The sequence below is a fragment of the Papio anubis genome, chromosome 18 (assembly GCF_008728515.1).
Source record: "Papio anubis isolate 15944 chromosome 18, Panubis1.0, whole genome shotgun sequence".
Classification (NCBI taxonomy): domain Eukaryota; kingdom Metazoa; phylum Chordata; class Mammalia; order Primates; family Cercopithecidae; genus Papio; species Papio anubis.
Genome location: NC_044993.1, coordinates 69,355,202 through 69,372,355, shown reverse-complemented (window position 1 = coordinate 69,372,355; position 17,154 = coordinate 69,355,202). Strand labels below are relative to the sequence as shown.

Here is a 17,154-nt window from a genome sequence, read left to right as displayed (position 1 = left end):
GGCTGTGAAATGGAGTCTTGATTCGGGGCAGCTGGGTTCCAGCTGAAAGTCCAGAGTTCCGTTCGTAAGCGTGAGAGGGAGACGCGACAGGAAGAGAGAAATAGAAGCCTGTTTGCAGCTTTGCAGGAACCGTGGCCCGACCCTCTGTGGAGCAGCTGCTGCTCCTATTACAAGGGGGATCTAGTAATTGGAGAGAGGGTGGAATTCATGGGGGCAGTTGGTTCTTTGTGGAGTTGTGAGGATGGGACATGAGGTTTTCCCCTAACACTTGGGCACAGTGTATGAGGCTATGATAAGTTGATAGTAGACTGGAATTCCTGCTGGGACCCCAGGACAGATCAGAAGTGATGAACATGCCTTAAACATCCAGGGAGTGAAATTGTCCACATTGGTTTGGGTCCAACTCCCCGTGGAGGAAAGTTCCTATGACACCACCTCTAAGGGGACAGCTTGTCCCAAGTCGCATGTTCCTTCCCTTCTCATCTGGGCACCTGGAGCCCTTGAGCCCGCGTCTTCTAACGCCCACGCCCACCTGCCTGCTGTCCGTACGGCCTGCTGTGCCTCCCCAGCACATGGCAATGGTAGAGGTGGGAGGTTGGTATTTTACCCTCAAGGCTCTCTAGGATGGCAGACATGCCTGTGCTTCTGTTCTTAGACTCTCCAGGCTCAAATCAAAAGACTGGAAATGAACAAGGTGAATAAGAGCACGATGGAGGAGGAGCTGAGAGAAGTGAGTGAGCAGAGGTTCCTCTGCCTTGCCTACTCCCCTACCCAGGGAAACGGAGCCATCCAGGCGAAGCATACCAGACAGCCTTCCAGAATTTCCCTCCCTCTTTGTTCATATTGAAAACAGGAGTCAGGCCGGGCGCGGTGGCTCAAGCCTGTAATCCCAGCACTTTGGGAGGCCGAGACGGGCGGATCATGAGGTCAGGAGATCGAGACCATCCTGGCTAATACGGTGAAACCCCGTCTCTACTAAAAAATACAAAAAACTAGCCGGGCGAAGTGGCGGGTGCCTGTAGTCCCAGCTACTCGGGAGGCTGAGGCAGGAGAATGGCGTGAACCCGAGAGGAGGAGCTTGCAGTGAACTGAGATCCGGCCACTGCACTCCAGCCTGGGTGACAGAGCAAGACTCCGTCTCAAAAAAAAAAAAAAAAAAAACAGGAGTCAGCTGGGAGTGGTGGCTCATGCCTGTAATCCCAGCAATTTGGGAGGCCAAGGCGGGTGGATCACCTGAGGTCAGGAGTTCGAGACCAGCCTGGCCAACATGATGAAACTCCGTCTCTACTAAAAATACAAAAAATTAGCCAGGCATGGTGGCAGGTAACTGTAATCCCAGCTACTTGGGAGGCTGAGGCAGCAGAATCGCTTGAACCTGGGAGGTAGAGGTTGCAGTGAACCGAGATTGTGCCATTGCACTCCAGCCTGAGTGACAAGAGCAAAAACTCAGTCTGAAAAAAAAAAAAGAAAGAAAGAAAAGAAAAGAAAAAAGAGTCACATCAACTCCCATTTTCAGCAATTGAGGATTATTAACACTTCTATATGAACTTGAAAATCATACATCAGCTGTGCACAGGGTGGCTCATTCCTGTAATCCCAGCACTTTGGGAGGCCAAGATGATAGGATCACTTGAGGCCGAGAGTTTGAGAACAGCCTGGGAAACATAGCAAAATCACAACTCTACAAAAAAAATTTAAAAATTAGCCGGGCATGGTGGAACATACCTGTAGTCCCAGCCACTCCGGAGGCTGAGGTGGAAGGATCCCTTGAGCCCGGGAGGTGGAGGCTGCAATGAGCTATGATTGTGCCACTGCACTCCAGCCTGGGCAACCTTGAGCAAGATCCTGTCTCAAAAACAATAATAATAATAATAATAATGAAAATCATACATCAACTTCCCTGTTATAGGAAAACCTTGGCTTTGATCTCAAGCTCGTGTTTGAATCCACATAGACCCCAGGGTTGCATTTAAGCCAAGGATAAAAGTCCAGAGTTCTAAACTAGAAGCACCAGACCCAAGGGGTGTGATGTCTCCCAGCTTTGCCTTCCTCCATCCCAGCAGCCTCACCTCCCTGAACTCCCTGTCTCCCTAGAAAGCCGACAGGAGCGCCCTGGCAGGCAAGGCAAGCCGAGCTGACCTGGAGTCTGTGGCCTTGGGGATGAACGAGATGATTCAGGGCATGCTCTTCAAGGTCACGATCCACGAGGACAACTGGAAGAAGGCTGTGGAGGAGCTCAGCAAGGATGTGAACACGAAGGTGAGTGTCCCTGTGTTGATTTTCACTTTCTTCCTAACAAATTAACCCAGAAATTAGCAACTGCAAACAACAAACGTTTTCAGTTTAGGAGGAGCAAGAATTTGGGAGTGACCCAGCAGGTTAGCTGGGTGGCTCAGGGTCTCCCATGAAATTGCAGTCAAGATGTCATCCAGGGCTGGTCTCATCTGAAGGCTCGAATGAGGCTGGACGAGCCAATTCAAAGGAAATTCCCTCATATGGCTGTTAGTAACACTCTTCAGTTCCTCATCCCATGGACTCCGCCTTAGGGCCACTTGAGTGGCCTCATGACATGGCAGCTGGCATCCCCCAGAGCAAATGATCCAAGAGGGGAAGTAAGAAGCTGCAGTGTATTTATATACACACACACACACACACACACACATACAGGGCCTTACTCTGGGCACCTTCCCCATACATAATCAATACATGAATTGATCCCCATTTCACAGAGGGGAACACTGAGCCTCAGAGAGGTTATTATACTTCCCTCAGGAAATGCTGCTGCTCATGGTGGAGCTGGGACTCAAACCCAGAGCTGCCTGATTCTAAACCTAATTTAACCTCTTTGGGTCAGTCCAGCCACCTCAGTTGCAAGAACCATGTAGCACTCTCGTTGGACCGACTGTTCCAGTCTACGACACTATACTAATTGAGGAAGGGGCTATGACTCCTCTAGACATTTCCCTAGGGTCTGGCACATCACTGGCAGTCAGTAAATGATGAATGAATAAATGAATGACTGTCACGGACCCTCAGAGACTCCCCTCCTCCACCCCACATCCCTGCGCTTACCCAGGAGAGAGGCATAGTTAGCCTCCAGGATGGTCGCCAGCCATACCTCTTGGTATTCACACGATTGTGTGGCCCCCTCCCACGTTGAATGGGACCAGCTTGTGTAACCAACAGGATATTAGAGAGATGATGGAAGGTAACCGCCTTCCATCATAAAAGACATTGCAGCCAGGTGTGGTGGCTCACGCCTGTAATCCCAGTACTTTGGGAGGCCAAAGCAGGCAGATCGCTTGAGCCCAGGAGTTCAAGACCAGCCTGGGCAACATAGTGAAACTCTGTCCTCCCCGCCAAAAAAACAAAAAGCCAGGTGTGGTGGCACACACCTGCAGTTCCAACTACTCAGGAGGCTGAGGTGAGAGAATACCTGAGCCTGGGAGGTTGAGACGGCAGTGAACCAAAATCGTGCCACTGCACTCCAGCCTGGGCAACAGGAGCACCCTGGCAGGCACTCAGAGTGAGACCCTATCTCAGAAAAAAAGGTGGGGGCTCAAAACAACCAAAAGCAACACACGAAGAGATTGTACTTGTTTCCTGGTTTAATTGAAGCAAGTCTACAAATGGGCTGGAGATGACATCCAAGTCAGGAATTGTTGCTAATTGTATTAAACATAATCGTATTGTGGTTATAGAATAAAATGTTATCACACTCAAATATTTATTAGGGAAATGTCACCATTTCTGTAACTAAAAAAAAAAAAAAAAAATACTCCAGCCGCTAGGCACAGTGGCTCAACGCCTGTAATCCCAGCACTTTGGGAGGCTGAGACAGGTGGATCACGAGGTCAGAAGATTGAAACCATCCTGGCTAACGAAATACAACAAAAATTAGCCAGGCGTGGTGGCAGGTACCTGTAGTCCCAGCTACTCAGGAGGCTGGGGCAGGAGAATGGAGTAAACCCTGGAGGCAGAGCTTGTAGTGAGCCAAGATCGCGCCACTGCACTCCAGTGTAGGCAACAGAGTGAGACTCCATCTCAAAAAAAAATACTCCATCAGGTAGCACAGTGGCTCACACCTGTAATCCCAACACTTTGGGAGGTTGAGATGGGAGGATCACTTGAGCCCAGGGGTTCCAGACCAGTGCTGGCAACATAGCAAGACTGTATCTCTGCTTTAAAAAAATATTTTTGGCCAGGCACAGTGGCTTACGCCTGTAATTCCAACACTTTGAGAGGCATAGGTGGGTAGATCACTTGAGATCAGGAGTTCGAGACCAGCCTGACGAACATAGTGAAACACTGTCTCTACTAAAAATACAGATTAGCTGGATATGGTAGCGGGTGCCTGTAATCCCAGCTACTCGGGAGACTGAGGCAGGATAATCGCTTGAACCCAGGAGGTGGAGGCTGCAGTGAGCTGAGATCGCACCATTGCACTCCGGCCTGGGCAACAGGAGTGAAACTCCATCTCAAAAATAAATAAATAAAATAAAAGTAAATAAATAAGTCTGGGTGCAGTGGCTCACACCTGTAATCCCAGCACTTTGGGAGGCTGAGGCGGGCAGATCATGAAGTCAGGATTTCGAGACCAGTCTCGCCAATATGGTGAAACCCCGTCTCTACTAAAAATACAAAAATTAGGCTGGGCGTGGTGTCTCACGTCTATAATCCCAGCACTTTCGGAGGCTGAAGTGGGCGGATCACCTGAGGTCAGGAGTTCGAGACCAGCCTGGCTAACATGGTGAAACCCCGTTTCTACTAAAAGTAAAACAAACAAACAAACAAATTAGCTGGGTGTGGGAGCACGTGCCTGTAATCCCAGCTACTTGAGAGGCTGAGACAGGAGAATTGCTTGAACCCGGGAGGCGGAGGTTGCAGTAAGCCAAGATCGCACCATTGCACTCCAGCCTGGGCAACAAGAGCAAAACTCCCTCTCCAAAAAAAAAAAAAAAAAAAGGCCGGATGCGGTGGCTCACACCTATAATCCCAGCACTTTGGGAGGCTGAGGCGGGCAGATCATGAGGTCAGGAGATTGAGACCATCGTGGCTAACACAGTGAAACCCCGTCTCTCCTAAAAAATTAGCTGGGCGTGGTGGCAGGTTCCTATAGTCCCGGCTACTTGGGAGGCTGAGGCAGGAGAATGGCATGAACCTGGGAGGTGGAGCTAGCAGTGAGCCAAGATCGTGCCACTGCACTCCAGCCTGGGCAACAGAGTGAGACTCCATCTCAAAAAAAAAAAAAAAAGCCAGGCATGGTGGCACGTGCCTGTAGTCCCAGCTACTTGGGAGGCTGAGGCAGAAGAATTGCTTGAACTCGGAGGCAGAGGTTGCAGTGAGCAGAGATCGCACCACTGCACTCCAGCCTGGGCGATAGAGAGGGATTCCATCTCAAAAATAAATAAATAACATTAAAAATAAATAAATACGATTGATTATGATGGTCTCACAACTCTGTAAATATACTAAATGCCATAAACCTGCCCACTTTACATACAGACCCTCAATAAACATGTGTTGAGTGTGTGAATGTCAGGTGCAGCGGAACCGTTGTAAGGTTTCTCAGACCTCCCTGCCTGCAGTTGAGCTTGGTTTGATTTGGCCTTTGGAGACAGTAGCTGATGGTGTTTTTTGCTTTGGCTGCCAGGAAGCTCACCTTGCAGCTCCTCTCTACCAATAGCATCTAGTAGGGGTTGAGCCTCATTGAAGCTGTGTCATTTTCCCTTTCCTGGACTCCCTCACTAGTTTAGTTGAATTTTGTTACACCCTGTAACTCCCCAGGTTGCTGCAGCCCCTCTTCTGGAAGGAGACTGGGTGTGAACTCATGACTATTCTTTCTTTTCTTCCCCTTGGCTGTTGGCAGCTAGTCCACAGTGATCTGGATCCATTGAAGAAAGAAATGGAAGAGGTCTGGAAAATAGTCCGGAAGCTGCTGATTGAGGGCTTAAGATTGGATCCTGACAGTGCTGCCGGCTTTAGAAGGTGAGTGCCCACCCGAGTCCCTCCTGGTAGGAATCCTGCTGCCCAGGCTGTGGGGGACACACCCTGGAAGCTCTGGGAGGAAAGATTCCAGACCTGTGGATGGAGGACAGGGGCTTGGCTGTGGCTGACAGCACCGAGGAGGAGGGAAGCTTTGTCCTGAGCTGGCAGAGGTGATCCAGCCCTATTCCCGCCAATGGGGAAACCAAGGCTCAGAGAGGGAAGGGGACCTGGGCAGATCCAGGACCCCGACCCCCACCCAGACAGTGCCCCAGGCAGAGGGACCCAATATTTATGAGGCTCCTGTCCTCAGACCACCCCTCACACAGCTTTAAAGACCATCCCTTGTGTTTGGGGCGGCAGAGAAACCACAAGGGTGGTTGGAGACTGCAGGACCTTTGGGGCTGAGCTGGGCCGGGCACTTGTGGGAGGGGTTCAGCCCTGGGGCCCGGGCTGGCTGCAGCCTCCTGCACATGGCCTGGGCCCAGCAGGGGCAGCGGCTGAGGACCGTGTGCCTTTCAGGAAGCTGTTCGAGCACGTGAAGTGCATCTCTTGTGACCGGCCCGTGGAGATGATGACTGGCCCGTGAGTACCACCGCCCAGGGTGCCCTGGCCCTAAGGGCTTGTGGGGCCCGTGGATGTTTTCTCCATGTCCCTCCATGTGCACTGTGTGTCTACACATCCATATACAGCGTTCGCCAGCCATCGAGTCCATACACATCCACGTGCACCATTCTGTATGTACCAGGTGTCTACACATCCACATACACTGTTCTGCACCATCAAGTCCATACACATCCATTTACACTCTTCTGTATGTGCCATGTGTATCCACATTCATATACAGGGTTCCCCAGCCTTCAAGATACACATGTCCACATACACTGTTCTACAGCCATAAAAAATATACAAATATGTGGCCTTGTGTGATGGTGCCTGCCTATAGTCCCAGCTACTCAGGAGGCTGAGATGGGAGGATGGCTTGAACCTGGGAGTGTGAGGTTGTAGTGAGCTAGGATTGTGCCACTGCGCTCCAGCCTGGGTGACAGTGAGACCTCATATCAAAAAAAAAAAAAAAAAAAAAAAAGGCCATGTTGCCAAGGCTACTCTCAAACTCCTGACCTCGAGTGATCTGCCCACCTCAGCCTCCCAAAGTGCTGGCATTATAGGTGTATGCCACCGCACCTAGCCTGGTTTTTACTTTTGGGAATAGAACAATTGTTTTTTGTGTCTTACTGTGATGATCAGAGCTCCTGAGATGCCTCTCGGGGGGGCGTCTTCTACTTCTATGCTGTGGACGCTTCCGGCATTTGAGGGTGGCGACCTGAGCCTGCACCTCCTTCCTCCTACTGGGAAGGCTTCCTGGAAGGGTGGGAGCTGAGCCCTCTGCTGGCCTGGCACGCCTCCCACAGCCCCTGCTGCACCCTTGTCCCCCAACAGACATCTGATCACCATCCGCAAAGCCCACCTGCTGTCCCGGCTGCGGCCAGCCAGCGCCAACAGCTACGAGTACTTGCAGCGGCAACACATGAGGTGAGCAGGGTGGGCACCCGCATGGAGGCCGCTCTGGGGCCTGGGAACCCTGTTCCTGCAGAGACACATCCTCCAGGCCCAGGGACCTAAGATTGTCCTGGACACGGCCAGCCCTTCGCAAGACAGGCACTCTGAGAGGTGGCTGGGGCGGCAGACAGGCCCACGAGATGATGGCGGACGGAGGAACTGACATATTTACTGCGCATCTATTGTGGGCCAAAAACTGTTAGAGGGTTTCTTATTTAAATCTCACAATCTCCTGTGAGCTAGGGTTCCTGTGCCCGTGTCCCTGCCTCTTGGCGGAGGAAATCGGTGTTGATGGGGGACCTTCAGCCGCTGCTGTGCCCGGCAGGCACTAGCGCCTTATTGAGTCCTCACAGCTGCCCTCTAAGATGTATCCTGGTGCCATCCCATGTCACAGTTGAAGAAACTGAGGCTCAGAGAACTGCAATGACCTGCCCAAAGTCACTGCTAGCAGGTGGCAGGGCTGATGTCCAAACCCTCAGGTTTCCACTGCACCCAGCTGGCTCCCTAGGTCCCAGCCCCACCCCTCAACCTCCTGACATCCCACGGCTCTATGGACCTCCCCAGCCTGCAACCCTGCTGTGGGGACATCTGGCCAGGTGGGGGAAGAACTGGTGAATAGTCACCACAGCCATGGGAAGGGGAGGGACATGGGGGCCTGCGCTGACTCTGTCACCCTCCCTCCCTGGCTCCTTGAGATCAAGAGATTAGAAGGACACGCTCTTCGGGCCAGGGGTCCAAAGGGAAATGACTGAGTCTGGGGAAATGCAGGTCTCAATTTGATTCCTCTGCCCCACTGCGTACATCTGTATCCATCCAGGCCCCATGCCTGCCTGGCTGTGCCAGCTAAACACAAACTGAAAGAAATGCTGGTCTTCCTTCGATGCTGGCCAGGCCCTTGGGCCCATCCTGGGCTCTGGGGTGCAGGGTCTCCAGGTCGCTGCTGACCCACTGCCCTGCCACAGGGAACAGCAGCGGCTGCAGCGCCAGGACCTCAGTATCCAGGAGGATTATCAGCAGGACTGGGGTGACGGCCCCCAAAATGCCGCCAGCCTCAAGTGCAAGTCCTGCAACCTGTCAACGCTCTATCCCTATGGGGATCCCCACATGATCGACTATGACAGCGTGAGTCTGGCCGGGGCCTCCTTCCCGGAGGGTGGACGTCAGCGCACCCTAGCCCCAAGTGTGGGGCCAGGCCCCGAGCAGTGGGCGACCCCAGCAGAGGCTGCACTCTGTCTTCTGGGCTTCTGTGTGCACCAAAGTTCAGGGGAGGCTGGGTCGGGGGCTCCCTAACCCAGGACCTGGGCCATCCAACAGGCTGAGGTGGACATCCTGGGCGTGGATGGGATCCTGTACAAAGGCCGCATGAACAGCCAGAGGGGGGCTCAGCCCTCGGTCATTGCAAAGGAGCTGGCAGGTGAGGAGCACTGGGCTCCTAGGGCACCCTTGCCTGGGGTCCTAGTTCTGCTGGGCAGGGTGAGAGGGTGCAGGTGGGGCCCAGAGCCAGCACTATCCCTGACTGGGGAGTCCTCACACAATCAGTCACAAAAATTAGGTCACAGCAGGCCCCCAGGAGACTCGGTCTTTGCAATGGGGGAGGGAGACTGCAAGAACGAGGATCTGCTGCTGCTGAGATCAACAGCTGACCAGAGGGAGGGCCATGGCCACAGGACCATGGCCTATGACGAAGAACCATGGGCTAGGAAGGGTGCTAGGTGGGTGCCAAGGGATGCCAGTCCACGGAGGGGGGACTGGACAGCTGCCCTGAAGCCCTTGAAGAGGGACTAAGACTTAGCTGGATGAAGGAGTCAGGTTAGAGGAGAGTGGTCGTGTGGCAGGAACAGTGTGTGCAAAGGCCCTGTGGTGGGTGGAAGCCAGGCACAGGCAGGAGCTCAGGATGCCAAGTCTCCCAGGAGAGCGGAGACTGGGGTGGGGCAGTGGGGTGACAAGGAGGAGACTTGGGCCAGACCCCAGAGGCTGTGTGTTAATATCACAGGCAAGGGTTGGGTCAGTGGGAGACCCAGACGTGCACGTCTGGAATCAGTCGATGTGGTTGCTGCAGTGCTGAGGCCCGGCTCTGGCCGGCTCCTGCTGGGACCCCAAGACTCTGGAGTCCATCACTGGGTTCGAAGGACAAAAAGAGGAGCCTTCTCTGCACAACCCTCGAAGGCTCTTCCCCCTTGGGGATGAGGAGTTCTAAATTTTGCCCCTGGGTGGGAGCCACACACCGCCCCATAAGGAGTGGTCCTGGAGCCACAAGACGGCTGGGGCCTGAACTCCACCCGCAGAAATTCTGAGGTTTTTTTGTTGTTTGTTTGTTCGTTCGTTCGTTTTGAGGCAGAGTCTCGCTCTGTTGCCCAGGCTGGAGTGCAGTGGTGCGATCTCGGTTGACTGCAACCTCCACCTCCTGGGTTCAAGCGATTCTCCTACCTCAGCCTCCTGAGTAGCTGGGACTACAGGTGCGCGCCACCATGCCCAACTAAATTTTTGCATTTTTAGTACAGATGGGGTTTCACCATGTTTGGCCTCAAGTGATCCACCTGCCTCAGCCTCCCAGAGTGCAAGGATTACAGGCATGAGCCTCTGTGCCTGGCCCTCCAGCAGAAATTCTTTCTCGCCACTGCTGTGCCTTCATTGACTCAAAGACTAAACACCAGACATGGAAGAAAGGAAAGGGGGACTGTTTCATCAGCGTGCTGGGCAAAGGAGGAGGCACCCTGCATTCGTCTTCTGGGGCTGCCAAGACAAATTACCACAAGCAGGGTGGCTTAAAACAGCTGAAGTTCCTTCATTCCCGACCCATGCGACACACCATCCCATTGACCGGGCGCGGTGGCTCACGCCTGTAAAACCAGCACTTTGGAGGCCGAGGCAGGTGGATCATGAGGTCAGGAGATCAAGACCATCCTGGGTAACATGGTGAAACCCCATCTCTACTAAAAATACAAAAAAAAAATAGCTGGGTGTGGTGGCAGGCACCTGTAGTCCCAGCTATTGGGGAGGCTGAGGCAGGAGAATGGCATGAGCCCGGGAGGCAGAGGTTGTAGTGAGCCGAGATCGTGCCACTGCGCTCCAGCCTGGGCAACAACAAATTAGCTGGGCTTGGTGGTGTGTGTCTGTAGTCCCAGCTTCTCAGGAGGCTGAAGTAGGAGGGTTGCTTGAGCTCAGGAATTTGAGGCTGCAGTGAGCCATGATCTCACCACTGTACTCCAGCCTGGGTGACACAGCCAGACCCTGTCAAAAAAAAAAAAAAAAAAAAAAAGAATAGAACAAAGCCAAACGACAACAACAGAGTTGATCCTCCCACTGTCCTGGAGGCTGGAAATGCTAAATCAAGGGGTCAGCAGGGCTGCACTCCCTCCCTGGCTCTTCAGCTTCTGGGGCCGCTGGCACTCCCTGGCACTCCGCTGTCCCCATGTGGGCTTCTCTTCTGTGTGTCCTCTCCTCTGTCCCCCATAAGGACATTTGTCTTTGGATTTGTGCCTGACCTAACCCAGGATGATCTCATCCCAAGATCCTTAACCTAATTATACCTGCAAAGACCCTTTCTCCAAATAAGGTCACATTCACAGCTTCTAGGAGATGTCTCTTTTTGGGGAGCACCATTCAACACACCCTGTTTCCAAGCGAGCCAGACATCTCAAACCCTGCATTCTCCCTGGTGGGATGTGGCTCGTCTTGGAGAGGACTGGCCGTTCCAGCCCCTGCCCCCTGCCTGGTATCTGCTGGGAGGGCTCAGGCCGGGCGTCAGGGATCACCAGGCAGGATCACAACAGTGGCTAATATTTAATATTTAATGAACCGTGACTTCATGCCAGGCCCTGCCCCACCTCCTTCACCCTCCAACAACCTGCCAAGGAGTTTCACAAATGACCAGCTGAGGGCTGCTTGCTGGAGGGCCAGGGCTGATGGAGTCCACATCTGATGCACCCAGTCCTGTCCCCACTCATCCACTGACCTCCCCAAGGACTGTCACCCTAGAGGGAGGGGCTTTCCACCTTGGCTTATTCATTCCCAGGACCCACACAGCAAGCCAGGACTGGAATCATGATGGCGTCAACTGCTTTATGTTTGTTTTTTTTTGAGACGGAGTTTCACTCTTGTTGCCAAGGCTGGAGTGCAGTGGGGCAATCTCAGTTCACTGCCATCTCAACCTCTGGGGCTGAAGAAGTCCTCCCACTTCAGCCTCCCAAATGGCTGGAACTATAGGCGTGCACCACCACACTTGGATACTTTTTGTATTTTTAGTACAGACGGGGTTTTGCCATGTTGGCCAGGCTGGTCTCAAACGTCTGGCCTCAAGTGACCCACCTGTCTCGGCCTCCCAAAGTGCTGGGATTACAGGTGTGAACCACTGCGCCCGGCCTCATGTAACTTATTGACTACTATATATTATATTGAAATTGTGGGCCGGGCGCGGTGGCTCAAGCCTGTAATCCCAGCACTTTGGGAGGCCGAGATGGGTGGATCACGAGGTCAGGAGATCGAGACCATCCTGGCTAACACGGTGAAACCCCGTCTCTACTAAGAAATACAAAAAATAGCCGGGCGAGGTGGCAGGCGCCTGTAGTCCCAGCTACTCGGGAGGCTGAGGCCGGAGAATGGCGTGAACCCGGGAGGCGGAGCTTGCAGTGAGCTGAGATCCGGCCACTGCACTCCAGCCCGGGCTACAGAGCGAGACTCCGTCTCAAAAAAAAAAAAAAAAAAAAAAAGAAATTGTGACAGATCTATACCATGTTAAAGCTGAAAAGTGGTAAGTGTGAAACCATCGTAAATCAGGGACGTTCTGTATTAGAAATCAGTTGGAAACCTGTCTGTGGCCAGATCTTGATCAGTTTGTTGTTGTTACTCATTTATTTTCCCAAAAGAACTTTCTAACTCAAAACAGACTCAAAGTGAGGTACAGTGGCTCACACCTGTAATCCCAGCACTTTGGGAAGCTGAAGCCAGAGGATCACTTGAGCCCAGAAGTTCGAGACCAACCTGGGCAACATGGTGAAACCCCGCCTTTACAAAAAATACAAAAATTAGCGGGGCGTGGTGAGGCACCCTGTAGTCCCAGCTACTTGGGGGACTGAGGCTGGAGGATCACTTGAGCCCAGGAGGTTCCGGCTGCAGTGAGCCATGATTGCGCCACTGCACTGCAGCCTAGGCAAAAGAATGAGACTTGGTTTCAAACAAAAAAGAAAGAAAAAAGAAAAGAAATGTCCAGAATAGAAAAATCTATAGACAGAAGGAAAATTGGTGATTTCCAGGGGCTAGGGTTTAAAGGGAGAGTGACTGCTTAACGGGGACAGGGCCCCTTTTGGGGTGATGGAAATGTTTCAGAACAAGGTCACGGTGGTGGTGTACAACGCTGTGTGCGTCCTAAATGCCTCTGAATTGTGCATTTAAACTGGTTAATTTTACTTCATGTGGATTTTACTTCGAATAATGAAAAAAAAAAAAAAGATGAAGAACAGGAAGATGCGGGTGGGGGCATTTGCGTGCTCTGGCCCCCAGCGGGACAGTTAAACCATAAATAGCCCTGCCCACATTTCACCTGTGTCTTACTGTGGAGTCACGTTGCACTCCTCCCTGGCCTTGAGTTTCTTTCAAAGAGGCTCCTTTTCTATCTTAGCCTTGAGACACTCTCGAATCAAGAAGGCAAGGAAGGCTGGGCGCAATGGTTCACGCCTGTAATTTCGCCACTTTGGGAGGCCGGGGTGGGAGGATAGCTTGAGCCCAGGAGTTCAGACTAGCCTGGGCAACATAGTGAGACCTCCTCCCTAAGAAACATTTAAAAAATTAACCCGGAGTGGTGGCGCACACCTGTAGTCCCAGCTCCTCAGGAGGCTGAGGTAGGAGGATTGCTTGAGCCCAGGAGTTCAAGGCTGCGTAAGCTTCAGCCTGGGCGACAGGGCAAGACACTGCCTCAAGAAAAAATAAAATAAAATAAAAGAGGACAAGGAGGGAGGAACATTGTCTTATAAAGGAATGAACCAGGAGGTTTGGGAAATGGGGCTGGTCCCACAGAGGGAGAAGCCTGGCCGGTGCTGGGATTGGCCTGACACAGGCCCAGGGGTGGATGCCACCCACACCTGTCTCTTCTTTTCTTTTCTGCTAAGCTGTGAAGGCTCCGTGTCCCCCGTCACAAAGCCTGTATGACCGTGTACACTCCAGCGCCCTGTTGGGTGCCATCTGCCCCCGTGAGTACCTGGCTCCCAGCCCCAGCCCAGCTGTGATTCTGGAAGAGTCTCCAGTCCCTCCTCGTCTCATCCCATCCCCCACACCCTGCCTGGGCTCTCCTGTCCACCTCCTCCACCTCCTGCCTGCTTTGCCTGCCCATGGCGCTTCAGAGATGCTTCCTGGAGCCGGTGCCATCCCCGGGGCCCAGGCCAGGCATCTGTCCCTAGCGTCCACCCAGCTGCAGGGGTGGGGACAAGGGAGCTGAGGTTAGAAGGAACTGAGCTCCTCTCGTTCAAATCACCATGTAGCAGGCATCTGAGGGTACTTTAGAGTTTACAAGGCAGTTTCTCCCTTATCTCATCTGAACCTCATCCCAACTGCTGTGAGATAGGCACTGTTTGCCCATTTCCCAGAGGAGGGAGCAGAGGCTCGGTCACCTGAGCTGTGGCCCAAGGTCACAGAGCTAGTGAGCTGGAAGCTGAGCCCAGATCCGTGGACTCCAAGCTCCATGTTCTCTCCCAGGGGCTCTGCTCCACTTAAGCAAATGTTTCTGGTCTCATTTATATTGGGTCACCCACCCAGGACATTTAGGGTACCCAGGGCCCAGGCGAGGTATGGCGCCCAGCCAGCCATGCCCTGTACAGCACTTCTAGTCCTGGGCTTCTCTTCTCCCTAGTGGGGATGGCCCTATCAGGCTAGTGTCTCCCAGGAAGGTTCTTGGCACACATCTGGGGTTTCTTCTGCTCCTCCCAGCCCTGTGCCCTAGCAACAGTGCCCACTCAGCTGCCTCAGGCCCTCATCCGACGATGCCAGCTCGGCCACCTTCCCTGCCACCTCTGCCGCTGCTGCCACCGCTGATTCCACCCCTGAGGGACCCCCAGCAGGCCCCAGGGTCCACCAGGCTCTCAAGAGCTCCACACATTGAGTCCCGAGTCAGCAGGAAGCCCCAAGAGGAGCCCACCAACCCGTGAGCCCCACCCCGCTGCGTCCCCCACCACCAAGTCCCCTCCACATCTGAGGCTGAGACCCATGTGCCCCCCACCCCCACCAAGTCCCCTCCACGTCCGAGGCTGAGACCCATGTGCCCTCCCCCCTGCACCAGGTCCCCTCCACATCCCCAGCTGAGACCCAGGGCCCTAAGCCTGGCCCAGAAAGGGTGCTGGGGCCCTGGATAGAGGGGAGGGGTCTGTGTAGGGGACCCCCATGTTGACCCAGTGGCTGTTTTATCCTGTGCATATAAATACAAACAGCATAGTGCACGTTCTCATTCTACATTGTCATATAAACACAGCTGTCTAGAGTGAACTTTCCAACAAGCCAATTTAATTCCTTGATCCATTTTCAATGCAACACCAAGTGGTTTTAAAAGCACTTTTCCAGCTGGGCACGGTGGCTCACACCTGTAATCTTAACACTTTGGGAGACCGAGGTGGGCGGATCACCTGAGATCAGGAGTTCGAGACCAGCCTGGCCAACATGGTGAAACCCCATCTCTACTAAAAATACAAAAATTAGCTGGGCGTGGTGGTGGGTACCTGTAATTTCAGCCACTTGGGGGGCTGAGACAGGAGAATCGCTTGAATCCGGGAGGTGGAGGTTGCGGTGAGCCAAGATAGCGCCACTACACTCCAGCCTGGGCAACAAAGAGCACACCTCCGTCTCAAAAAACAAAGCAAAACAAAACACTTTTCCTTTTGATTTGCTGAAATGATTTCATTAGAATCACTTCCAATTACAGCTCCTGCCACTGTGCATTTCATTTGGGGGCCATTATTTCAAGACCAGTTTCCCCACGGGAACCAGACTGGGCTGTGTGCATCCTTTTTATTTCATGTTATTTCTGCCAGTAACTGGTTATTAATTTTTTCAAAACAAAATCTGATTGTTTATATTTGCCTCTTGGCTGATCCACGAGGAGGCTGGTGTGGCGCCTGTGGGATATTCTGGGATGGCCGTCCCATCCAGGGCTAGGTGCCACTTGCCTGTTTCAAGTCTTTCTGGTTCCCGTGCTCACCACCAATGCGTTTGGTGGAAAAAGAGCCAACTGTGAGGTCACACCGTCTCGCTGCAGCAATTGAGGGATTGGCCTTGGCACGCAGAGCAGAGGGCTCCCCCCAGGCTCCCCTCCCCACGATGCTTCTGGCCTTATTTCTTCCCCTTCTGACGGTCTGCCTGTCTCTCCATTCAACTTCCTCCCTTTCAATCCTGCTCCCTCTTCCCTTTCTCGCCCCTAATGCTGTCCTGTTTTGCTCTCTCCTGTACTATTGACAGTTCTATCCTATCTCAGAGACTAAAACAACGTCCCTGTACAGGGGTGAAGCCTGACCCCCCGCCATGGTCTCCAGTGTCCACTCGATCCCTGGGGTGGCACTGGGGAGTTGAGGGGCTGGTGGGGAGCTTCCAGGAGGGAGGTGGAGGGGCTCCCCATTCACTCCCCATTGGCTGCCTAGGAGGGGACTTGGGGCTCTAGGCTCTCCCCGGCCCCGGTGGCCATCAGATTCTGGGGACACTGCACGCCTACTCTGTTCCTACTGTCCTCATGGTCCCTGGCCCAGCTCACTGCGACCTGCAACCACCCTGGCTGTTCTTTTCTTTCTCCAAAGACTGTGTCCAAATGAGGCCAAGCCCCTCCTGACCCGGGTGACACCTGTCCAAGCTGCCTTGGGGATGCTGTCTGGTGCAGCCCTGGCCCCCACCCGACTCCTATACCACAGATGAGTATTTTAGGCCATTTTTGCCCAGAACAAAATCTTCCACTTTTCTGATGGCGGATGAGGGGACTGGCGGGGTACCTTCTGTTTCGGGAGGTGGGACTTGCTGGTCCCTCCTTTGGCCACCACCCGAGGCTCAGCCCGTGGGCAGGAGAGAAGGCACCCAGGGTCACAGAGCAAGAGGCCCCAGCTTGCTGGCCCCCACCAGGAGGCTGAACCTGCTGGGTCCTGTGACTTCTACCCTCCCACTGCAGGGAGGCGTGGCACCCGCTCTGCTGAGCTGGGAGGGGAGGGCTCCTGGGGGACACCAGGCCAGGCCACCTTGACACACGGCACCCAAGGCATCCCCCGGCCCTGCAAAGCTGGGCCCCACTCTCCGTAGTGCCCCTCACTGCCTGTCCCCACTGGACCCCTCCAGAGCACCCTCCCAGCCCCTTTCTTGGGTGTACAAGCCAGGGCTGGAGTGGGTTTCTGCAGACCAGCAGGTGAGGATCGAGGCCTGGGGGCATCTCCTCTGCGTCCTCACAGGCCGCCTGGGGGCTTGGGAAGGTGGGGACCCCGGCCCCACAGCAGGCCCATGGGGAGCAGTCCCAGAAGAAGGCAGTGCCCAAGGGAGGGTGTGGGGCAGGCTGGCCTTGGCCTGGTCCCAGGTGGGAGCTGCGGGCAGAATCTCCCCAACCCACACTAGTGCAGAGGGGTAGGGCCTGCAGCCTTGGAAGCTTGCGCTGCTCCC

The 17,154-nt window shown here is 53.8% G+C and overlaps 1 protein-coding gene across 4 annotated transcripts in view; it reads left to right on the top strand.

Moving 5' to 3' along the window:
• C18H16orf96 (chromosome 18 C16orf96 homolog) overlaps window positions 1–15,015 on the top strand; it is a 44,740-nt gene extending 29,725 nt beyond the window's left edge. The window contains exons 8-16 of one of the 4 annotated variants that reach the window (XM_021931715.2): window positions 656–730; window positions 2,095–2,259; window positions 5,870–5,988; window positions 6,508–6,570; window positions 7,426–7,518; window positions 8,508–8,667; window positions 8,860–8,959; window positions 13,650–13,730; window positions 14,464–15,015. In XM_021931715.2, the coding sequence (XP_021787407.2) occupies window positions 656–730; window positions 2,095–2,259; window positions 5,870–5,988; window positions 6,508–6,570; window positions 7,426–7,518; window positions 8,508–8,667; window positions 8,860–8,959; window positions 13,650–13,730; window positions 14,464–14,681 (1,074 nt within the window). In that variant the 3' untranslated portion in view covers window positions 14,682–15,015. The remainder of the gene's footprint in view (window positions 1–655; window positions 731–2,094; window positions 2,260–5,869; window positions 5,989–6,507; window positions 6,571–7,425; window positions 7,519–8,507; window positions 8,668–8,859; window positions 8,960–13,649; window positions 13,731–14,463) is intronic. The other 3 variants (XM_031658513.1, XM_031658512.1, XM_031658514.1) reach the window with 3 other exon arrangements.
• The last annotated feature ends 2,139 nt before the right edge of the window (window positions 15,016–17,154 follow it).